This window comes from Euprymna scolopes, chromosome 34 (assembly GCF_053919585.1).
Source record: "Euprymna scolopes isolate OS-2025 chromosome 34, ASM5391958v1, whole genome shotgun sequence".
Lineage (NCBI taxonomy): Eukaryota > Metazoa > Mollusca > Cephalopoda > Sepiida > Sepiolidae > Euprymna > Euprymna scolopes.
The window spans coordinates 78,380,613-78,398,170 of NC_136515.1; the positions used below are offsets into that span (position 1 = coordinate 78,380,613).

Genomic DNA, 17,558 nt, shown 5'->3' on the forward strand with positions numbered 1-17,558 from the left:
GGAAGAAAATTATTAAGTTTAGATGCGTGTGAGGAAAGGTAGTTATTTAGTTTGCAATGGAATGATATGATGTATGTGTCCAATATATGTGTACATGTGTGTTTTATATTTCGGTACATACGTGTTAAATATATCTGTATATGTGTTTAATATATGTGGCCATATTTGTTAAATATAGGTATGCATGTGTGTTTAATATATATGTGCATATGTGTTTAATATATGTGTCCACATGTGTTTAATATATGTGTGTATATATGTTTAATATATGTGTGCGTATGCGTTTAATATATGTGTGCGTATGTGTTTAATATATGTGTACATATGTGTTTAATATATGTGTACATATATGTTTAATATATGTGTGAATATGCGTTTAATATATGTGCGCAAATGCGTTAACTATCTGTGTGAATATGTGTTTAATATATGTGTGCATGTGTGTTTAATATATGTTTGCCTATGTGTTTCATATATGTTTGCATATGTGCTTAATATATGTTTGGATATTTTTTAATATATGTGTGCATATGTGTTTAATATATGTGTCAATATGTGTTTAATATATGTGTGCATATTTGTTTAATATATGTGTGCATATGTGCTTAATATATGCGTGAATATGTGTTTAATATATGTGTCAATATGTTTTTAATATCTGTCCGCATATGTGTTTAATATATGTGTCAATATGTTTTTAATATCTGTCCGCATATGTGCTTAATATATGTGTCAATACGTGTTTAATATATGTGTGCATATGTGTTTAATATATGTGTGCATATGTGTTTAATATATGTGTGCCTATGTTCAATATGTGTGTATATGTGTTTAATGTGTGTGTGTGTATGCGTTTAATATATGTGCGTTCATATGTGGAGATAATAATCTATACCCTGGTGAAGAATTCAACATATTTTTTAATGAAAAAGTTGAGTAAATTACTTTCGAAACGATCCTGTTAAAAGAAACACAAAAATACAACTAATAGAATTAATGGATTATGACGGACTTAATACCTTATCTCTATAAACAATCTATCTCTTTATGCCCATAAAAACGACTTTTCCTAATCTGACATTGATATTAAAAGTAAACATTTAGGTTTAAAAATTATTAAAACAAACTTCTTAATATACTCAGTCATAGATATGCAAGTGACTACGGGGTTAGCTAATTTTCATATTCCTTTGAAAAACAAACGTTCATTTATTACTTATTCATTATGTTCTTTTATTAGATGATTGATTTCATTTCACTATTACGCTGAATTCTATTTATGCATCATTTCTACATTCTGGATAATTGCGTAGACTTTAGGATGAAAACGTTTTAGCACATGAAAGTATTTATATATATATATATATATATATATATATATATATATATATATATAGAGAGAGAGAGAGAGAGAGAGAGAGAGAGAGTGTGTGTGTGTCCACAAAGTCTGGCTACATTATGTAGCCAGACTTTGTGGAAGCATCCTGTAGATTATGTAGCCAGACTTTGTGGGCACCCTGTATATATATATATATATATATATATATATATATACGCGTGCGCTTGTTTTGTGTGTGTGTCTGTGTGTGTGTGTCTGTATATATATATATATATATATATATATATATATATATATATATATATATATATATATACAGGGTGCCCACAACGTCTGGCTACATAATCTACAGGATGCTTCCACAAAGTCTGGCTACATACATATACATACATATATATATATATATATATATATATATATATATATATATATATATATATATATATATATATACACATTCTCATGTGCTAAAGCTTTATCATGGCAATTGAACTTTAACTTATGTTTCCTCTGTAAAATATCCACGGCAAACACTCATCTAGCTACAACCATAGCCAACGGTTCTCCCTACTTTCTATCTGCGCCGAAAAGTCAACAAAAATTCGATGAAAAAAGCTTCGTTCCTAGAACTGCTCGTTTGTGAAACACAGTAATTTGAGACTGCTTCCCAGTTTACTATAACATGGTCGTTTTCAAGTCCAGCGTAAGCCAGATTTTGTTCAGCTGATCTCGTAAATAATCAAGTTCAACTCAATTTCCATCATTATCAATCATCGCGGTGGTTACTAATTAACTCATCTCCTTTAGTAGCCTCTGGGCCTTGACAAGCAGTGAAACTCTAGTACATGAAAGGGAATACTGTCTCAACTTGGAAATGATAGAATCGTTTTCTACAAAACGTCGAATGAAACCAAATGAAGAATGAAGAATGAAAGAAAGAACTGTTTTAAGTAAAGCAACTGTATTAGACGCGAAAACAAATGCTGCGTTTTTGATGGTTTTTTTTTTTTAGATGAGGATTGATTCTTTCTATTATTTGGAATCTTCTGACTCCTGTTCTCATCTTGAGTGTTATTTTCGCAATGTTTCGACGATGTAACCTTCCGACCTTCTTCAGGTGTATCTTGTCGTATTCTTGAATTTTCTGTCGAACTCGGAAACTCGCATAGAATTTCAAATGGAACCCTTTAATTAAATCAGCGGAGGTAGAATGCTCTCGTTCTGTCAGCCAAGGCTCGATGGCTGGATAAGTAGTCCTATGTAATTCTCAAGTAAGTAACTTGCGTAGTGGATAAAGTAGTTGATAAATTCAGTTATAACGATACACTATTAGGGGTTAAAGGTTCAATCCTCAGTGCTGACGATATTCAAAATGCAATTGCGTATTACGTAGGACTTCTCTCTAGCTGACAGAACGAGGGCATGCTACCTCGCGTGGTTAAATAAACGTTTATGTTCAAAATTCCGTGCAGATTCCCGAGTTTGGCAGAAAGATTCCGAAGTTCGACAATATATACCTCAAGAAGATCGTATGTTACATCGCCCGAAACGTTATCAAAATAGCATTCAAGCTAAGAATAGTCGTCCGATGAATCAAAATAATACGAAAATGGAACTGTATGGAAGAGAGAGAGAGACAGACAGAGGCAGCGACGGAAAGAATGAAAATAAAGGAAGCGAAAATGTTGCCACACACTAGAAGCTTGCGACCTGCCTTTTCATACTTGCTTCTTTTCGAGTAGACCACCGCCGGGGGTAGATTTTACCCTGGTTACCTTGTCTAGACCTGTAGCCACGCCGAGATCGATTATGGCTCTCAAATCTCGTCAGTGGCCGGTGGACAAAACCCCTGAAAAAGGAATAGCAGTAACAAGAATTGAATTTCGTTAGCAAAGCACAAGAGAAAACGGAGACTGAATTTTCAGCTGATATTTTTAATTCACTTTTGCAGTGGCCGTCATTGAACTGCTTGAAAATGCAGCAGTTGCAGCTTTTGTTGTTTCGGCGAAATATTAGAATACCAGAATAAAGGATATACCGATACAATTTTCGACCCCAAAACGATATAATTCCATTTCCGTTTGATAAAAACCTTTTTTTTTTTGCAGACTAACTACTAGTTGGCTAGTTGTATATAAATCCCAACAGTGATAGGACCCGTCTTGCATGTCTTAAAGTGACACAATGTTTAATAAGCGAGATCGACCCAAGTTATAACAAGACCATTGCCAGCACCCTCAAAATGCAAATTCCGACGGTTCAACGCTTGAGGCCAAAGCTCAACAGTTTCCGGCCACGGTTATGGTCTTTGGTGTGGTTTCCAGTGAGGGCCGCATTTGCCACTTTATATGGCTTAAAAGTCAACACCAAAGTGTACCTGGATGTGCTGAAGAGTCCGATGATCCGCTGGTGCAATCAAGTGGCCGCTGGCAGACCCTGGGTTTCCGCGGGACTCGGCGCCAGCCCATTAGTTCAGAGAGACCCAGGTTTGGCTTCAGAAGGAGTGCTACGACTATGTTCCCCTATTCTCTGACCTGAACCTGCTGGATTACTTCGTTTGTTCATACATTGAGAACATCAACAACATGACCTCCTACGACACCAAAACCAGCCTGATCGCCGCAATCTACCCATTATTCGCCGAGCTCCTACCGGCGCTTGTGGAAAATCGCATGCTCCCAGTTCCGGACCCGTATCCAGGCGGTTATTATGGCTAATGGAGACTACATTAAATAGATGTCAGGTCTACTAGATAATCAAGTTACCCGAATTGATTTTTTCAATAAAAGATTTTAAATAAAGCTGTAGTACTGTTTTATTTAGGTCAACAAATTTATCGTTCCACGTTGCACTTTAATTTGTTATTTGTTTGAGCATTTTTTTAGGATCCAAGTCATCATTACAACAAAAGATAGCATTAACTCTTCAATGTTTTAGCGGAAATGTCATTGTTCGTTATGTTGTTGAGTATTTTACATCCGGCTTGATAATTTAATTTCGATTATTCGGACTTTTCTTCTTTTGAATAAATCCATAGATTTTATCGGCGAAACGCTCATTTTTTTAATTCTAAAAACTTTTTAAGATCATATATGATGTTCTCATTTTCTTCACGCTAAGAAAAATAAACTTAATTTCAATGTCTATGCAAAAATTACAATCGCTGATCCGCTTTCTGAAATTTTAGACATTTTTGGGGTGTTAATTCTTTTCAGGAAAAACAAAATTTATTATGGAAATTGTTTAACCTTTAATTCCATTTGGTGAGTTTTTCCACATTTTTTTTTGCATACTGTTCAAAAGTTCCCATCACTAAAAACTTAAAATAACACGTCATACCGTACTAGTGCATATTGTGAATCAGGCCTATCTCAGCGTTCGCTCGTTTTTGGTCGGAACATGACGTTAACAGCCGGATTATGCCGACCAAGAGATCGGGTTTAGCGGCCATGTGACGTAACGCGCCGATCAGCCAATCGCAACGCGGCTCGATGAATTGCAGACAATTTTTGGATAAATATTGGAATAGAAAAAAAACATTAGTTGTTTAATGCAAATTATGGTCAATACCAACATTATGAATCTTTAAAACCTTCTTTTTCAATTAAAAAAAAAATAAAAATTTTTTACAAAAAATATTTTAAAAACTACTTAGAAAATACAATTTTGTTTCCAGTTTTCCTTGACAAAAAAAAAGACTAAAACAAAAAATAGTAAAGTATATTTCATAAAAACAATAGATGTATTAAAAGCTTTTTAAAAAAAAATTCCTTAAATTTATTGGATCAAAACATTAATTTTTGCTTATTCTACCTTTTGGTTGATAGTTATTATTAAAAAAAAATTGAATAATAAAACACCAAATTATGGTAGGTTGTTTTATTTGTTTTTGGTTTCTACTTTTTACGTTTATTCATTTTGCTATTTTCTTTTATATAGCGTTATTGTGATTTTATCGGCGACGCTCGGCATAATTCGGCTGTTTACGTCATGTTCCAGACAAAGCCGAGCAAATGCTGTGATAGTCTGGTTTACAATATGCACCAGTACGTGTCATTCTTTTAAGAGAAATATTATTTATTCAGTTAATTTTTTAAACATTCCTATTGATCATATTTGATGCCTTATTTTCTTCACGCTAAAAAAAATAAATTAAACCATTCAGTGTTGAGGAGAATATTAGACTCGTTAACCCATTTTCTGATTTTCTCTTCAATGTTGTTGTGTTGTTTTTGCTGTGTCAGCGTTTACAGTGGGTCAATTGAGCCGTCTTCTCCAACTGAATTCTCTGCACCTCGTATAGATGCCGCCTAGGCACGTCGGTTTGAAGCTTCGGTTGATATCAGGGCTAGCCGTTCGCGATTCCAACGGCGCCCTCCGTAGAGGTGAGAACACGGGATCAGATTGACGTATTGCTTCACTGTTAGATCTTCAAGGTCGTTTCTTCCAACCCTGCAGTGGAGCTGGGTTGATGGTGGCATGGATGAAGTCATCTAGTTGCAAGCACAGAATGCAACCGAACTATCGGAGACATATTGAAAGGAAAGTCTATTTGAGGGGTATTATCGGGCAGCGCTAAATGATGGTAGCATTTGAGGCGAATTAGTGCCAGCGAACCCGAAAAATGCGGCGTAGACATTGGTGGTGAAAATTTTCTAGTCTCTGAAGGTCACAAACTTGTACTGTCTAGTTTTCGCACCTGTTTAGAGAAATGGTGCGGACAAGAGCTTGGTATATTAAAATTTTTGTGCCGAGTCTGATTTCAGTTTCTGGACCAGAGTCGGGTGTGAAGGTGACACAAGGCGATACAGGCACGTTGTGATATGCGTTGTTTATACGGTTGCCAATATCCTCTTCACCTTGGCCTGTTGCGGTGATAATAGACCCCAGGTATTTGAAACCTTAGACATCTTTAAAGATTTCCCCGTTGAGGAAAATTGATTGTAAATCGTTTGGGGAGAATCCATCCGTTAATATTTTTTTGTCGCATCGATCTTCATTCCTGTCTTTGAAGCAAAACTCGGCATCGGAGTCAAAGCAATGTCTAGAATAAATATTAGCTAAATATGGAACGGAAATCAGTAAGCATGAAACGAAATACGAAACCATATGTTTTATCATGAAACAATAAAAACAATAAACTTGTAATTTTTTTTATAATTAAAAATATATTCATATGGAAATATTTTATTTCGAAAAGTAATTTAAACTTTTATATTTTACATTTCTATAAATAATTTTCCAAATATTAAAAATATATTCATATAGAAATAATTTTAAAAATTCAAAAATTATATCACATAATTTTGTCATAAATAATGTATCATAAACCTAACTGTATTATGAAACCGAAAACGAAGTTTATTATTTTTTATTGTTATATGATGCCACACGAGGTGTTAAAACTAAGATAATTTTTTAAATAAACTATTTCCATATGGTTTCGTATTTCGTTTCATGTTTAGTCACTTCCGTTCCATATTTTGCAAAATCATGTCCACTTCCGGCATCTTAACTTTGTGTATTGAATTTTTGGGCTTTACCGATTTTCTAAGACGTTATACATTTCTTCATCCTGCAAAAGAAAAAATTAACCCAGAATCTGATTTCCTATACATTTTTCGTAAAACATTTCTTTTCACCGAAAATCAGATTTTTAACAAAATATTTTTATTGGGAATTAGAATTATTTAATCATTTGGTGATATTTGCATCATGTGCTTTATCATATATTGTGTCCCTATTTTTTTCACTCTCTAAAAATTAAATTAACTCTACACTACGTTCTGTTTGTGTGTGTATTTTTGCGTAACTTCTTTTCTCATAGGTTCCGAAACGGCTGAGCTTATTTTTTTAAGATTTTACACAAAGGAAATTTATATGTCTGGCAGTGTTCTTAGATATGTTTTGTGCAGTAATTCATCCGATAAGTATCGAAAATCGAAAATTCCCATCTTAAAAATAGTATTTCTTCTCTTATAATTTTTTTTAAAAAAAGAAAAGTGGAATATTTTAAATTATAGCGAGCATAGAAAATATTAAAATCTCAGCAAATCATTTTCGAAAATCAAAAAATCCGATCTTAAAAAATAGTTTTTCTCTCTAATAGAGTGATGTAATGGAATAACCTAACATCTCTCCATAGATGAAATGAACTATGGATATATTCACCCTCTCACGTGGCGTAGGCAGAAGAAAAAAAGACAGGAAGAAAATAAGAAAATATGTCGAGTAACTCTTATGTCACATGTATTCCCTTGTAAATAAACTCCTTTGTCTTTCACCCATAACCCCGTGTCTCTTGCTGTATTCTTAATTCAAGTAAGGATATAACAAATGGCGACAGATTCGAATTCACAAAAAGAAAATTTTAAGCCAAAAAGATATTAGAAAACGAATGGAAAAAATACTGTACATAAAAATTCAACTACTGAAAAAAAAAGCTAAGACACACACAAAAAGTAAGCTTTTTATTTTTTTTTATTTAGTCTGTTACAGTCCTACTGAAAAAAAAGAGAAATTGACATTTCGTGAAACATTAAAAAGACTAATTTTTCTCGGAACGGAAGAAAGTTGTCCATTTCAAATTTCTTTTGTTTAATAAGAAGGAAAAATACGGCGGAAAAGAACGCACATATGCTGTTGTCAACAAAAAAATTTTTTGTAGTTTAAAAAAACTTTCCAGTGAATTTATTTAATGCTTTGTGAAGGTACTTTTATGCTTTTGTTTTTATTACTGTATTTTTAAAAAAAGAAAATACTTATTCAACATGGAACAATGAGCCGACTTTACAAAAACTATACAATTAGCACTGGCGGCCCAACAAAGCCAAATGGAATTTTTACAAAATGAACAGTTAAAACAAAATGAAGTATTAAAAACAATATTAATGAAACAAAAAGAAAAAAAGGATTGTCGGTTCACTCCGGAAGGAATTGCAAATTCGCTTACAGAACTTTTATATGAACTATCTTAACGTTTCCAGCATATTATCGTAGATACGAAAATATTTTTTCCAAACGATGTTAGGCCTGGCCGGATGAAGAAAAAAATTATTTTACTGTTGCAAAAACTGGGTTCCCATGAAAATACCAAGTATACAAATTTATACTCCCAAGGAAACCCGAAGATATTTATTTTAAAGAGACTATAGAAATGTTATCGAAATTTTCGGGGAGAGGATAGCTTATTTTATACTCGTTATAGGTGTTTAAATATTTTGAAACAAGACCTTATCGCCTATGCTGAAAGATTAAATGCCCAATGCGAGTTATTTAAGTTGAAAGACCTAAAAGAGGACATGTTTAAATGCTGATATTTGTGCAAGGGTTATCGAAGGATAAAAAGATTCGTTCTAGGATATTATCCATTATGAACCAAGTCATAGAAATAACCTTACAGAAAATTACTGAGGAATGCCAGAAATTGTTAAATTTAAAACAGGATAATACTAGTATCGAAGAGAAACATGTTGACAAAATAAAAAGGGTAAAGCAAGGTGACCACTATGTAAAAAATACTGTAAGACGTGTGGAGGAAAGAATCACTTCACAAAAGAATGCTAAATATGCTATAAGTGCGGGCATTAAGGACACAAGTAAACAGTATGCAAAAAAGATAAATACTGTACGCCTGAAATAAAGACCATTGGTCCTAAAAAAGAGTCCATGTAAAAAACGGGAAATATATTGAAGTTAGAATTAATGGCCGGAAAGTAAACTGTCTTTTGAATACTGGAAGTGACATATTCTTAATTGATGAAACAACATGGAAGAAATTTATTCTCCAAAGCTGTAAAATACAAAGAAAATTGACAGAGGAAAGTCTGGAAATAGATTCAAATTTAAGGATGAATTTTATACTAATGTGACCCTGAATGAAAATACGTTAAAAACTAAAATGTATGTGATACCCGAAAAAAATTATAAGCTATTTGGTATAGATTTGATGATACTTTTCAATTTATGGGAGGAACCAATAAACTCATTTTGCAAAAGAGTAAATTTGACAGGATCTGAAAGTCCCAAACTGCCAGGAAGATTTGTTAGGGATTTGAAGAAGGATTTTAAAAATGTATTTTCTGAAGGCCTGGGTTGCTACACTAAAACGGAAGTGAAATTTAAACTGAAAGATGAAGCGAAACCGGTGTTCAAACCCCAAAGGAAGGTTCCGTATTCGGCATTAGAAACAATCGAGAAAGAATTAAATAGACTTGAAGAAATCGGAGTAATAAAAAAGTGGACTACTCTGAATGAGCATCACCCACAGTTTATGTGAAAAAGAAAAAGAAAAAAATCAGGGTATGTGGGGATTTTTCGACGGGACTGAATGATTGCTTAAAGGATCACAACTACCCCAGAGGAAATATTTTCTAAGTTAAATGGAGGAAAAATTTACTTATCAGAAGCATATTTGCAGGTCAAAGTACACGAAGATTATTCTAAATGCCTGACAATGAATACTCATAAAGGATTATTTTCCCTAAAATGATTACGTTTGGGTTGAAAGTAGCACCAAATTTATTCCAACAAATTATGGATGACATGCAAGCAGGCTTGGATTTTGCAATGGCTTATTTAGACAGCATTTTGATAAGAAACAAAAATTTTTAAGAGCATAAAAACCATATTCGGAAGGTATTCGAGAAAATAGAAGACTACGGATTTAAAGTGGCTCTCGAAAAATGTAATTTTGGTATGCACAAGATTGAATATTTGGGGGAAATAATTGATTGGAAAAGTAGAAGACCTAACCTAAATAGGACAGAAGCAATTAGAGACATGCCTAGACCAGACAATGTAGTGAAGTTACAGCCATTCTTGGGTCTAGCAAACTACTATAATTCTTATATCCCAAATATGAACGGACTAAGCGCACCATTAAATGAATTATTGAAGAAGATTAAAAAATGACTCTGGACAAAAGAATGTGAGGAAGTACTCTAAAAAATTAAAAGATGTTTGTTATCAGATCTAGCGTCAGAACATTACGTTCCGAAAAAGGCTTTAATTGTAGCGGCAGATGAGAGCAAATACGGTTTAGGAGCAGTGCTTCTACACAGAATGGAAGATGGATCTACTAAACCAATTTCTCACGCCTCGAGGGTTTTATTACCCGCTGAAAGAAAGTACAGTCAGTTCGAAAAAGAGGGTCTGGCGTTTGTGTATGCCATGAGAAAGTTTCATAGATTCATTCATGGAAGATTTTTCGTCTTGGAAACGGACCATAAACCATTACTATCGATTTTGGGTCAAAAAAGGGATGCCTACTCATACAACAAATAGATTACAGAGATGGAGCATTATTTTGCTCAATTACAATTTCAAAATGAAACACCTAGCATCTAGTAAAATTGCACATGCAGATGGTTTGTCGAGATTGATCCCCAGTAAAACTGAATTTGAAGAAAATGTTATAGCAGCACTAAAAGAAGAAAATAAACTAACAGACATATTAATAAATACTGTTAGGGAAGTTCCTGTTACACTTGAGGAAATAAAGAAAGCAGCGAAAACAGATAAATATATTAATAAGATAAAAAAAAACAAGTAGGACAAGACGGAAAGAGTAGAAAGGGATTCAAAGCGTTTCCATTTTGTAAGTGTGATGCAACTCTGATGTATGCAGACAGTGGTAATACCGCAAGTATTACAAAAGAAAAGCATGAAAGAATTCCACATGGGACATCCTGGAATCTCCAGAATGAAGGCCCTAATGAGAGGATTCACATACTGGCCTGGAATGGATCAGGACATTGAGAAAATGGTGAAATTATGCAAAGGTTGCAAACTAGCCGCGAGATCTCCCCCCATACAGACGCAACCTTGGCCAAAAAAAGATATACCCTGGCCACGCATCGATTACGTAGGACCTCTGAAGGGATATTATTACCGTGTAATCGTAGATAGAATGTCAAAATGGCCAGAAATTTTTAAATGCAAGCACCCTACAGCGGCAAATACAATAAAAGCGCTGGACGCGTTATTTAGTCGGTTCGGAGTTCCAAAAACCATTGTTAGTGATAATGGCACTATGTTCACAGGTCAGGAATTCAAGCACTACTATGAGACACTGGCTATTGAACACATTACAACACCAACTTTAACCCTCGATCAAACGGACAAGCGGAAAGATTTGTCGATAGTTTTCAACGAGCTTTAAAAAAGAATAATATCATCGACACGGAAGAAAAAAGCATTCAAAAATTCTTAGCAATATATAGGATAACACCAAATCCAATAACAAATGCTAAATTATCCCAGCTGAAATCATGTTTTCCAGGAAGGTACGTTCGGTGTTCGACCGGTTAATCCCAAGAGAAAAAGTAAAAAAAATATCAAGGATAATGTAAGGTACAAGACTTACAATGATGGGGATAAAGTTTTCTTCGGGCAGGGAAGAGTTTTGGGGAAGAAGGCATAATCTCAATTTGGAGAATGGTTTACGTTATATAACGGCAGACGATTTTCCACAAAAACATATTAACCAACTGAGATCCCGATACATAGAAACAGTCAGAAACCAAGAGTTACCAATGGAAGTGCTATATGGCACTTTCCCTATACAACCTCCAAACGAGGAAGTACCAGTAACTCATAAATCCAGCCACTCTCCAAAAGTAAAAAATCGACAAACACAAATGGTGAGGAAAAGTGAAGGAAAAGGAAAAAAAAAAAAAAGAATTTTGGGGGCAAAGTCTAAAAAGGAAAAAATGGGAGAAGCAAAATTCTATGGAAGAATTTAGCCTGGGAGGAAGGTGATGTAATGGAATAACCTAACATCCCTTCATAGATGAAATGAACTATGGATATATTGACCCTCTCACGTGAGTGAGGCAGAAGGAAAAAAAGCGAAAGAGAATAAGAAAATATGTCGAGAAACTCTTATGTTACATGTATTCTCTTGTAAATAAACCCTTTTGTCTTTCACCCATAACCCTGTGTTTTTTGCTGTATTCTTATTTAAAGTAAGGATATATCATAGATAAAAAACGAATCTTTACAGGGGAATATTTTCAAATCATTTCTTCTTAAAAAATAAAACAGGTCGGGTGTACCTTACTGTTTCATTTTATTTTTAATGGCTACAATTTACAGTAAAAGAAGAGGTACAGTTTTAAATCGCCGCAAATCATTTATTCGTTTGCACATTTTAAAACTAGACATTAATCAAAAGTGACTTTTTCAGGGCATTCAGCATCAGGTCCAAATATGACATATATAAACACAAGCGGAATTTGATGGACGCCATGGTCAAAGTTACTTTCTTATCCTCAAGCCCAACTATCAGATGACGAGATATTGTAAACAAACAGATACAGAATTTGATGAACACAATTATTATTATTTTTCTATTTTTTACTTTTTTGCGAATTTGTCCACCGGCAAAATTATTCCACGTAATATATAATAATCCAGAGAGAATTGATTCTATAACAATGCATACACAATCTGTATAAATTAAAATATGATGTTTAAGCGTATTGTACGACCCGCCAACGCTGGGTGGCTAGCAAATCATATATAGTTCCCAACATTTTATAACCCCAAAATTAAACTTACCTCATAAATATTATTTGTTTTACTTTTTTTCACACCAAACAAAACATATAGCCACTTGTAAGGGATGGAGATTCTATTTAAGATTATGTGTAACAGGAAACTGTGGAGAATTGATCAACGATGTGTCTACTCACATTACAGTTAAATTTTTGTAGGTAAGCAGAAAATAATGATGAAATTCCAACGTCTAAAGGCCCGAAGGAATAAGCTATTAGAGTAGAAGACTAGAGACCTCCACAGTGAAGGGGTGGCATTTTGTTAGTTGTTTCGTATGTACATTGGGGGGTGCTATGAGATCATCAGAGCACATATTATTAAAATACTTATAAAACAGGCACAGGTATGCAACAATGCGGTGATGGGACAGAGGTTGAAGCTTGGTTGATAGTGAAGACCTATTAGATTTGAGACTGCTTTGTGCGCTGTTAAAGGGAGACTAGTGGTAGATGTATCAACCCAATCTTAATGGAGAGGTTAAATATACTTTATTTATTTTGTCATATTTTAAGCATTTAAATGATTATATATTTTAAGCATTTTAATGATTATATATTTTGAGCATTTTAATGATTACATATTTTGAGCATTTTAATGATTATATATTTTAAGCATTTTAATGATTACATATTTTAAGCATTTTAATGATTATATATTTTAAGCATTTTAATGATTACATATTTTAAGCATTTTAATAATTATATATTTTAAGCATTTTAATGATTACATATTTTAAGCATTTTAATGATTATATATTTTAAGCATTTTAATGATTATATATTTTAAGCATTTTAATAATTACATATTTTAAGCATTTTAATGATTATATATTTTAAGCATTTTAATGATTACATATTTTAAGCATTTTAATGATTACATATTTTAAGCATTTTAATGATTATATATTTTAAGCATTTTAATGATTACTTATTTTAAGCATTTTAATGATTATATATTTTAAGCATTTTAATGATTACATATTTTAAGCATTTTAATGATTATATATTTTAAGCATTTTAATGATTATATATTTTAAGCATTTTAATAATTACATATTTAAAGCATTTTAATGATTATATATTTTAAGCATTTTAATGATTATATATTTTAAGCATTTTAATGATTACATATTTTGAGCATTTTAATGATTATATATTTTAAGCATTTTAATGATTACATATTTTAAGCATTTTAATGATTATATATTTTAAGCATTTTAATGATTACATATTTTGAGTATTTTAATGATTATATATTTTAAGCATTTTAATGATTACATATTTTAAGCATTTTAATGATTATATATTTTAAGCATTTTAATGATTATATATTTTAAGCATTTTAATAATTACATATTTTAAGCATTTTTATTATTATATATTTTAAGCATTTTAATGATTATATATTTTAAGCATTTTAATGATTATATATTTTAAGCATTTTAATAATTACATATTTTAAGCATTTTAATGATTACATATTTTAAGCATTTTAATGATAACATATTTTAAGCATTTTAATGATTACATATTTTAAGCATTTTAATGATTACATATTTTAAGCATTTTAATAATTACATATTTTAAGCATTTTTATGATTATATATTTTAAGCATTTTAATGATTACATATTTTAAGCATTTTAATGATTACATATTTTAAGCATTTTAATGATTACATATTTTAAGCATTTTAATGATTATATATTTTAAGCATTTTAATGATTACATATTTTAAGCATTTTAATGATTATATATTTAAGCATTTTAATGATTACATATTTTTTTAATAATAGCGATGCAATAAACTATAACGCTTGAGGTTTCTTAAAAATATTAGAATATGTGATCCGTTTTAAGAACTTGGTTGCGTTGGACGATCGTGTTGCAGTCTGCTGGAAAACAAGCCAGTGGAACAGAATTCTACAGACAAGCAATTGTAAGAAATAAGCTTTTATTCATAGAATTTGCGTTTAGATTTAGCCACAGATGATGAGTAAGTGAAATTGTTGGTAGTGGTTGTAGGTTGAGGAGTACTTTTTGTGAAAGTTTTGCTGGGCGACTATGGATTTAGCTCAGACTATATATTGGGTTCAATATGATATAATAAAATATCCTATTTAAGCGTATTTTACGACTGGGCAATACTGAACGGCCTGCTATATATATATATATATATAGTAGCGTCCAAAACTAAGGGACAAAATGTAAACCCTAATATTTGTTAGAAATAACAACCGTGAAAAGCTGAAATTTTGACAACTGGTAGTCATTATCATCCATAATAACATACGAATATTTGAATAATTTGAAAAGGATAGAAAAAGAATTATAACAATTATTTATTTATTTTCAAAATAGGAACGTCCAAAGGTAAGGGACAAAACTGAGAAAAACAATGTAAACAGTATGCTATATTCAAATTTTTTGATTTCCTCTAAAGAATAAGTCTTACTTAGTCATTTGTAAACGTTGCATCAGCCGGCACCATGGCGAAATGGCAAAAACTTGATTTCTTAGTGAGACAAGCTATTGTGAAGTTACACAAGGAAAAGCATACCATTAGAAAGACTTCAGAGAAAGTTAAACGCTTCAAGATTGTTGTAGGCAGTGTTGTTAAATCCTACAATGATACTAGCAAAATAGTTAGTGCTTTTAAAACCGGCAGACCCCGCAAAACTTCGGCAGGAGAAAATCGAATAATGCAGCGTATGTCATTAAAGGACCGTTTTAATCTTGCACAGAAATTAAAAGGGTTATGAATAGTATCCCACGTGTTAATGTGTCAAGAAAGACTGTTTCTAGACGACTGCAAGAATTGGGACTGTTTAATCAAACCAGAAAATGATTTAAATTTTAGTATGTTATGATGGACGATAACGACTACCAGTTGTTGAAATTTCAGCTTTTCACAGCTGTTATTTCTAACAAATATTAGGTTTTAAAATTTTGTCCCTTAGTTTTGGATGCTACTATATATATATATATATATATATATATATATATATATATATATATATTTACGGTCATATATATATATGTATATATATATATACATACATATATATACACATATATACATATAAATATATATTTACGGTCATATATATACGGTCAATATATATATATATATATATATATATATATATATATATATATATATATATATATATTATTTATTATAATATAAAGCTGAATGTGTGTGTGTGTGAGTCTGGTCACGAATAGGCTCCTATATGGTTGACTATTTAAAAAAAAACTGATTGCATATAATGCTGGAAGATGTATCGAGACACAGAATTGGGTATCTTTGATCTGGCAGAACGGTGGTTCATTAAAATTGTGGGGTCTGCGTTCGCGCCAGGTCCATAAAGTGTGGAAATAAAAAATTAAAAAAAAAAACGCTTACAAGTGTTTTTGGTATAGATACACATAAGAATACTTTGATAAGTAGGTTTTAACTTAAATAGGGATGGTACAATAAAATTGTGGGGTCTGCGTTCGCGCCTGGCCTCCATAGAATGGAAATAGGTACAAACTTTAATAAAAACTTTTCGTATCTATCTGCGTAAGTATACTTTGATAATTATGTTTCAGTTTGAAGAAATATGGTATAATAAAATTATGGGGTGTCCGTTCACGCCTGACCTCCATAGAATGGAAATATGTCACAAAGTTTAACAAGGTTTTTTAATATAGATCCACAGAATATTGTGATAAGTGTTTCAGTGTAAACAGGTATGGTATAATAAATTATGGGGTTTATCTATTTTATTTTTACTTTCATCATATTTTGCTTTGGTTTTGATACCCCCAAATTCAACCCAAATTTACAGCCCTTCCTTTTCATAACCTATCATACTTTCATAAATCAGAGTCCATTTTCTGAAGGCTGTTCTTGAACCCAGTCAACGACGGGTACTTTTGCTAGTATATATATATATATATATATATATATATATATATATATATATATATATATATATATATATATATATATATATATCAATGACCGTCTTCAGTGTCATGCCTGCTTAAGCGTGTGAATTCACCGGTAGGACTAAAAAAAAAAAGTAATTTTTTGCCTCATGGATTTTAAGTGTCTGAGTGAGTGACACTCGTCTGACAAGACGTTGCAATCATCATATATATATGAGAGAGAGAGAGATGCTGCATGTATTGTGTAAAACTTAATTAACTTTAAATGAGTTGTTTTGACTTCATCATTAGTGCGAGAAATTGGCGCAATTTTCACATTTTATAAATTTTCTTATGTAACATATTTTTAAATTATTAAAGCAGCAAAAGATGTTTGTTTGAAATAAGAGTCTGCTGTCAGTTATGGTGGCTAAGTGGTTAATGACATGGGCTGCAAATTTGTTCGTTGCTTTAAATTTTTGGAGATGAAGTTAATTATTCGTATTATTGGGTATCTTCAGACTACTGTTTTTATCTTGAGTGTTTTTTTTTTCACAAGTATACCGTAATCACGTTGACACACCGGTTCCTGTTCGAAGTTAAGCAACATTAAACCTGGTCAGTACTAAATGGGTGATCATTTTGGACTTCCAGGAGCTGTATGTGTTCTTTCCGCTTATCTCGGAACTTTTTTCCAGTTGTCTTGGACTTTTTGTTACTGGACTCAAATAATGCCAATTTAAG

The 17,558-nt window shown here is 32.1% G+C and overlaps 1 protein-coding gene across 2 annotated transcripts in view; it reads right to left on the minus strand.

The window, feature by feature from the left end:
* Window positions 1-17,558, minus strand: part of LOC145259302 (glycine receptor subunit alpha-2-like) — a 512,859-nt gene that overhangs the window by 233,209 nt on the left and 262,092 nt on the right. Inside the window, exon 3 of one of the 2 annotated variants that reach the window (XM_080117186.1) lies at window positions 3,054-3,188. The exons of the other annotated variant lie outside the window; for it this stretch is intronic. Coding sequence (XP_079973312.1) covers window positions 3,054-3,188 — 135 coding nt within the window. The remainder of the gene's footprint in view (window positions 1-3,053; window positions 3,189-17,558) is intronic. 2 annotated transcript variants of the gene reach the window in all.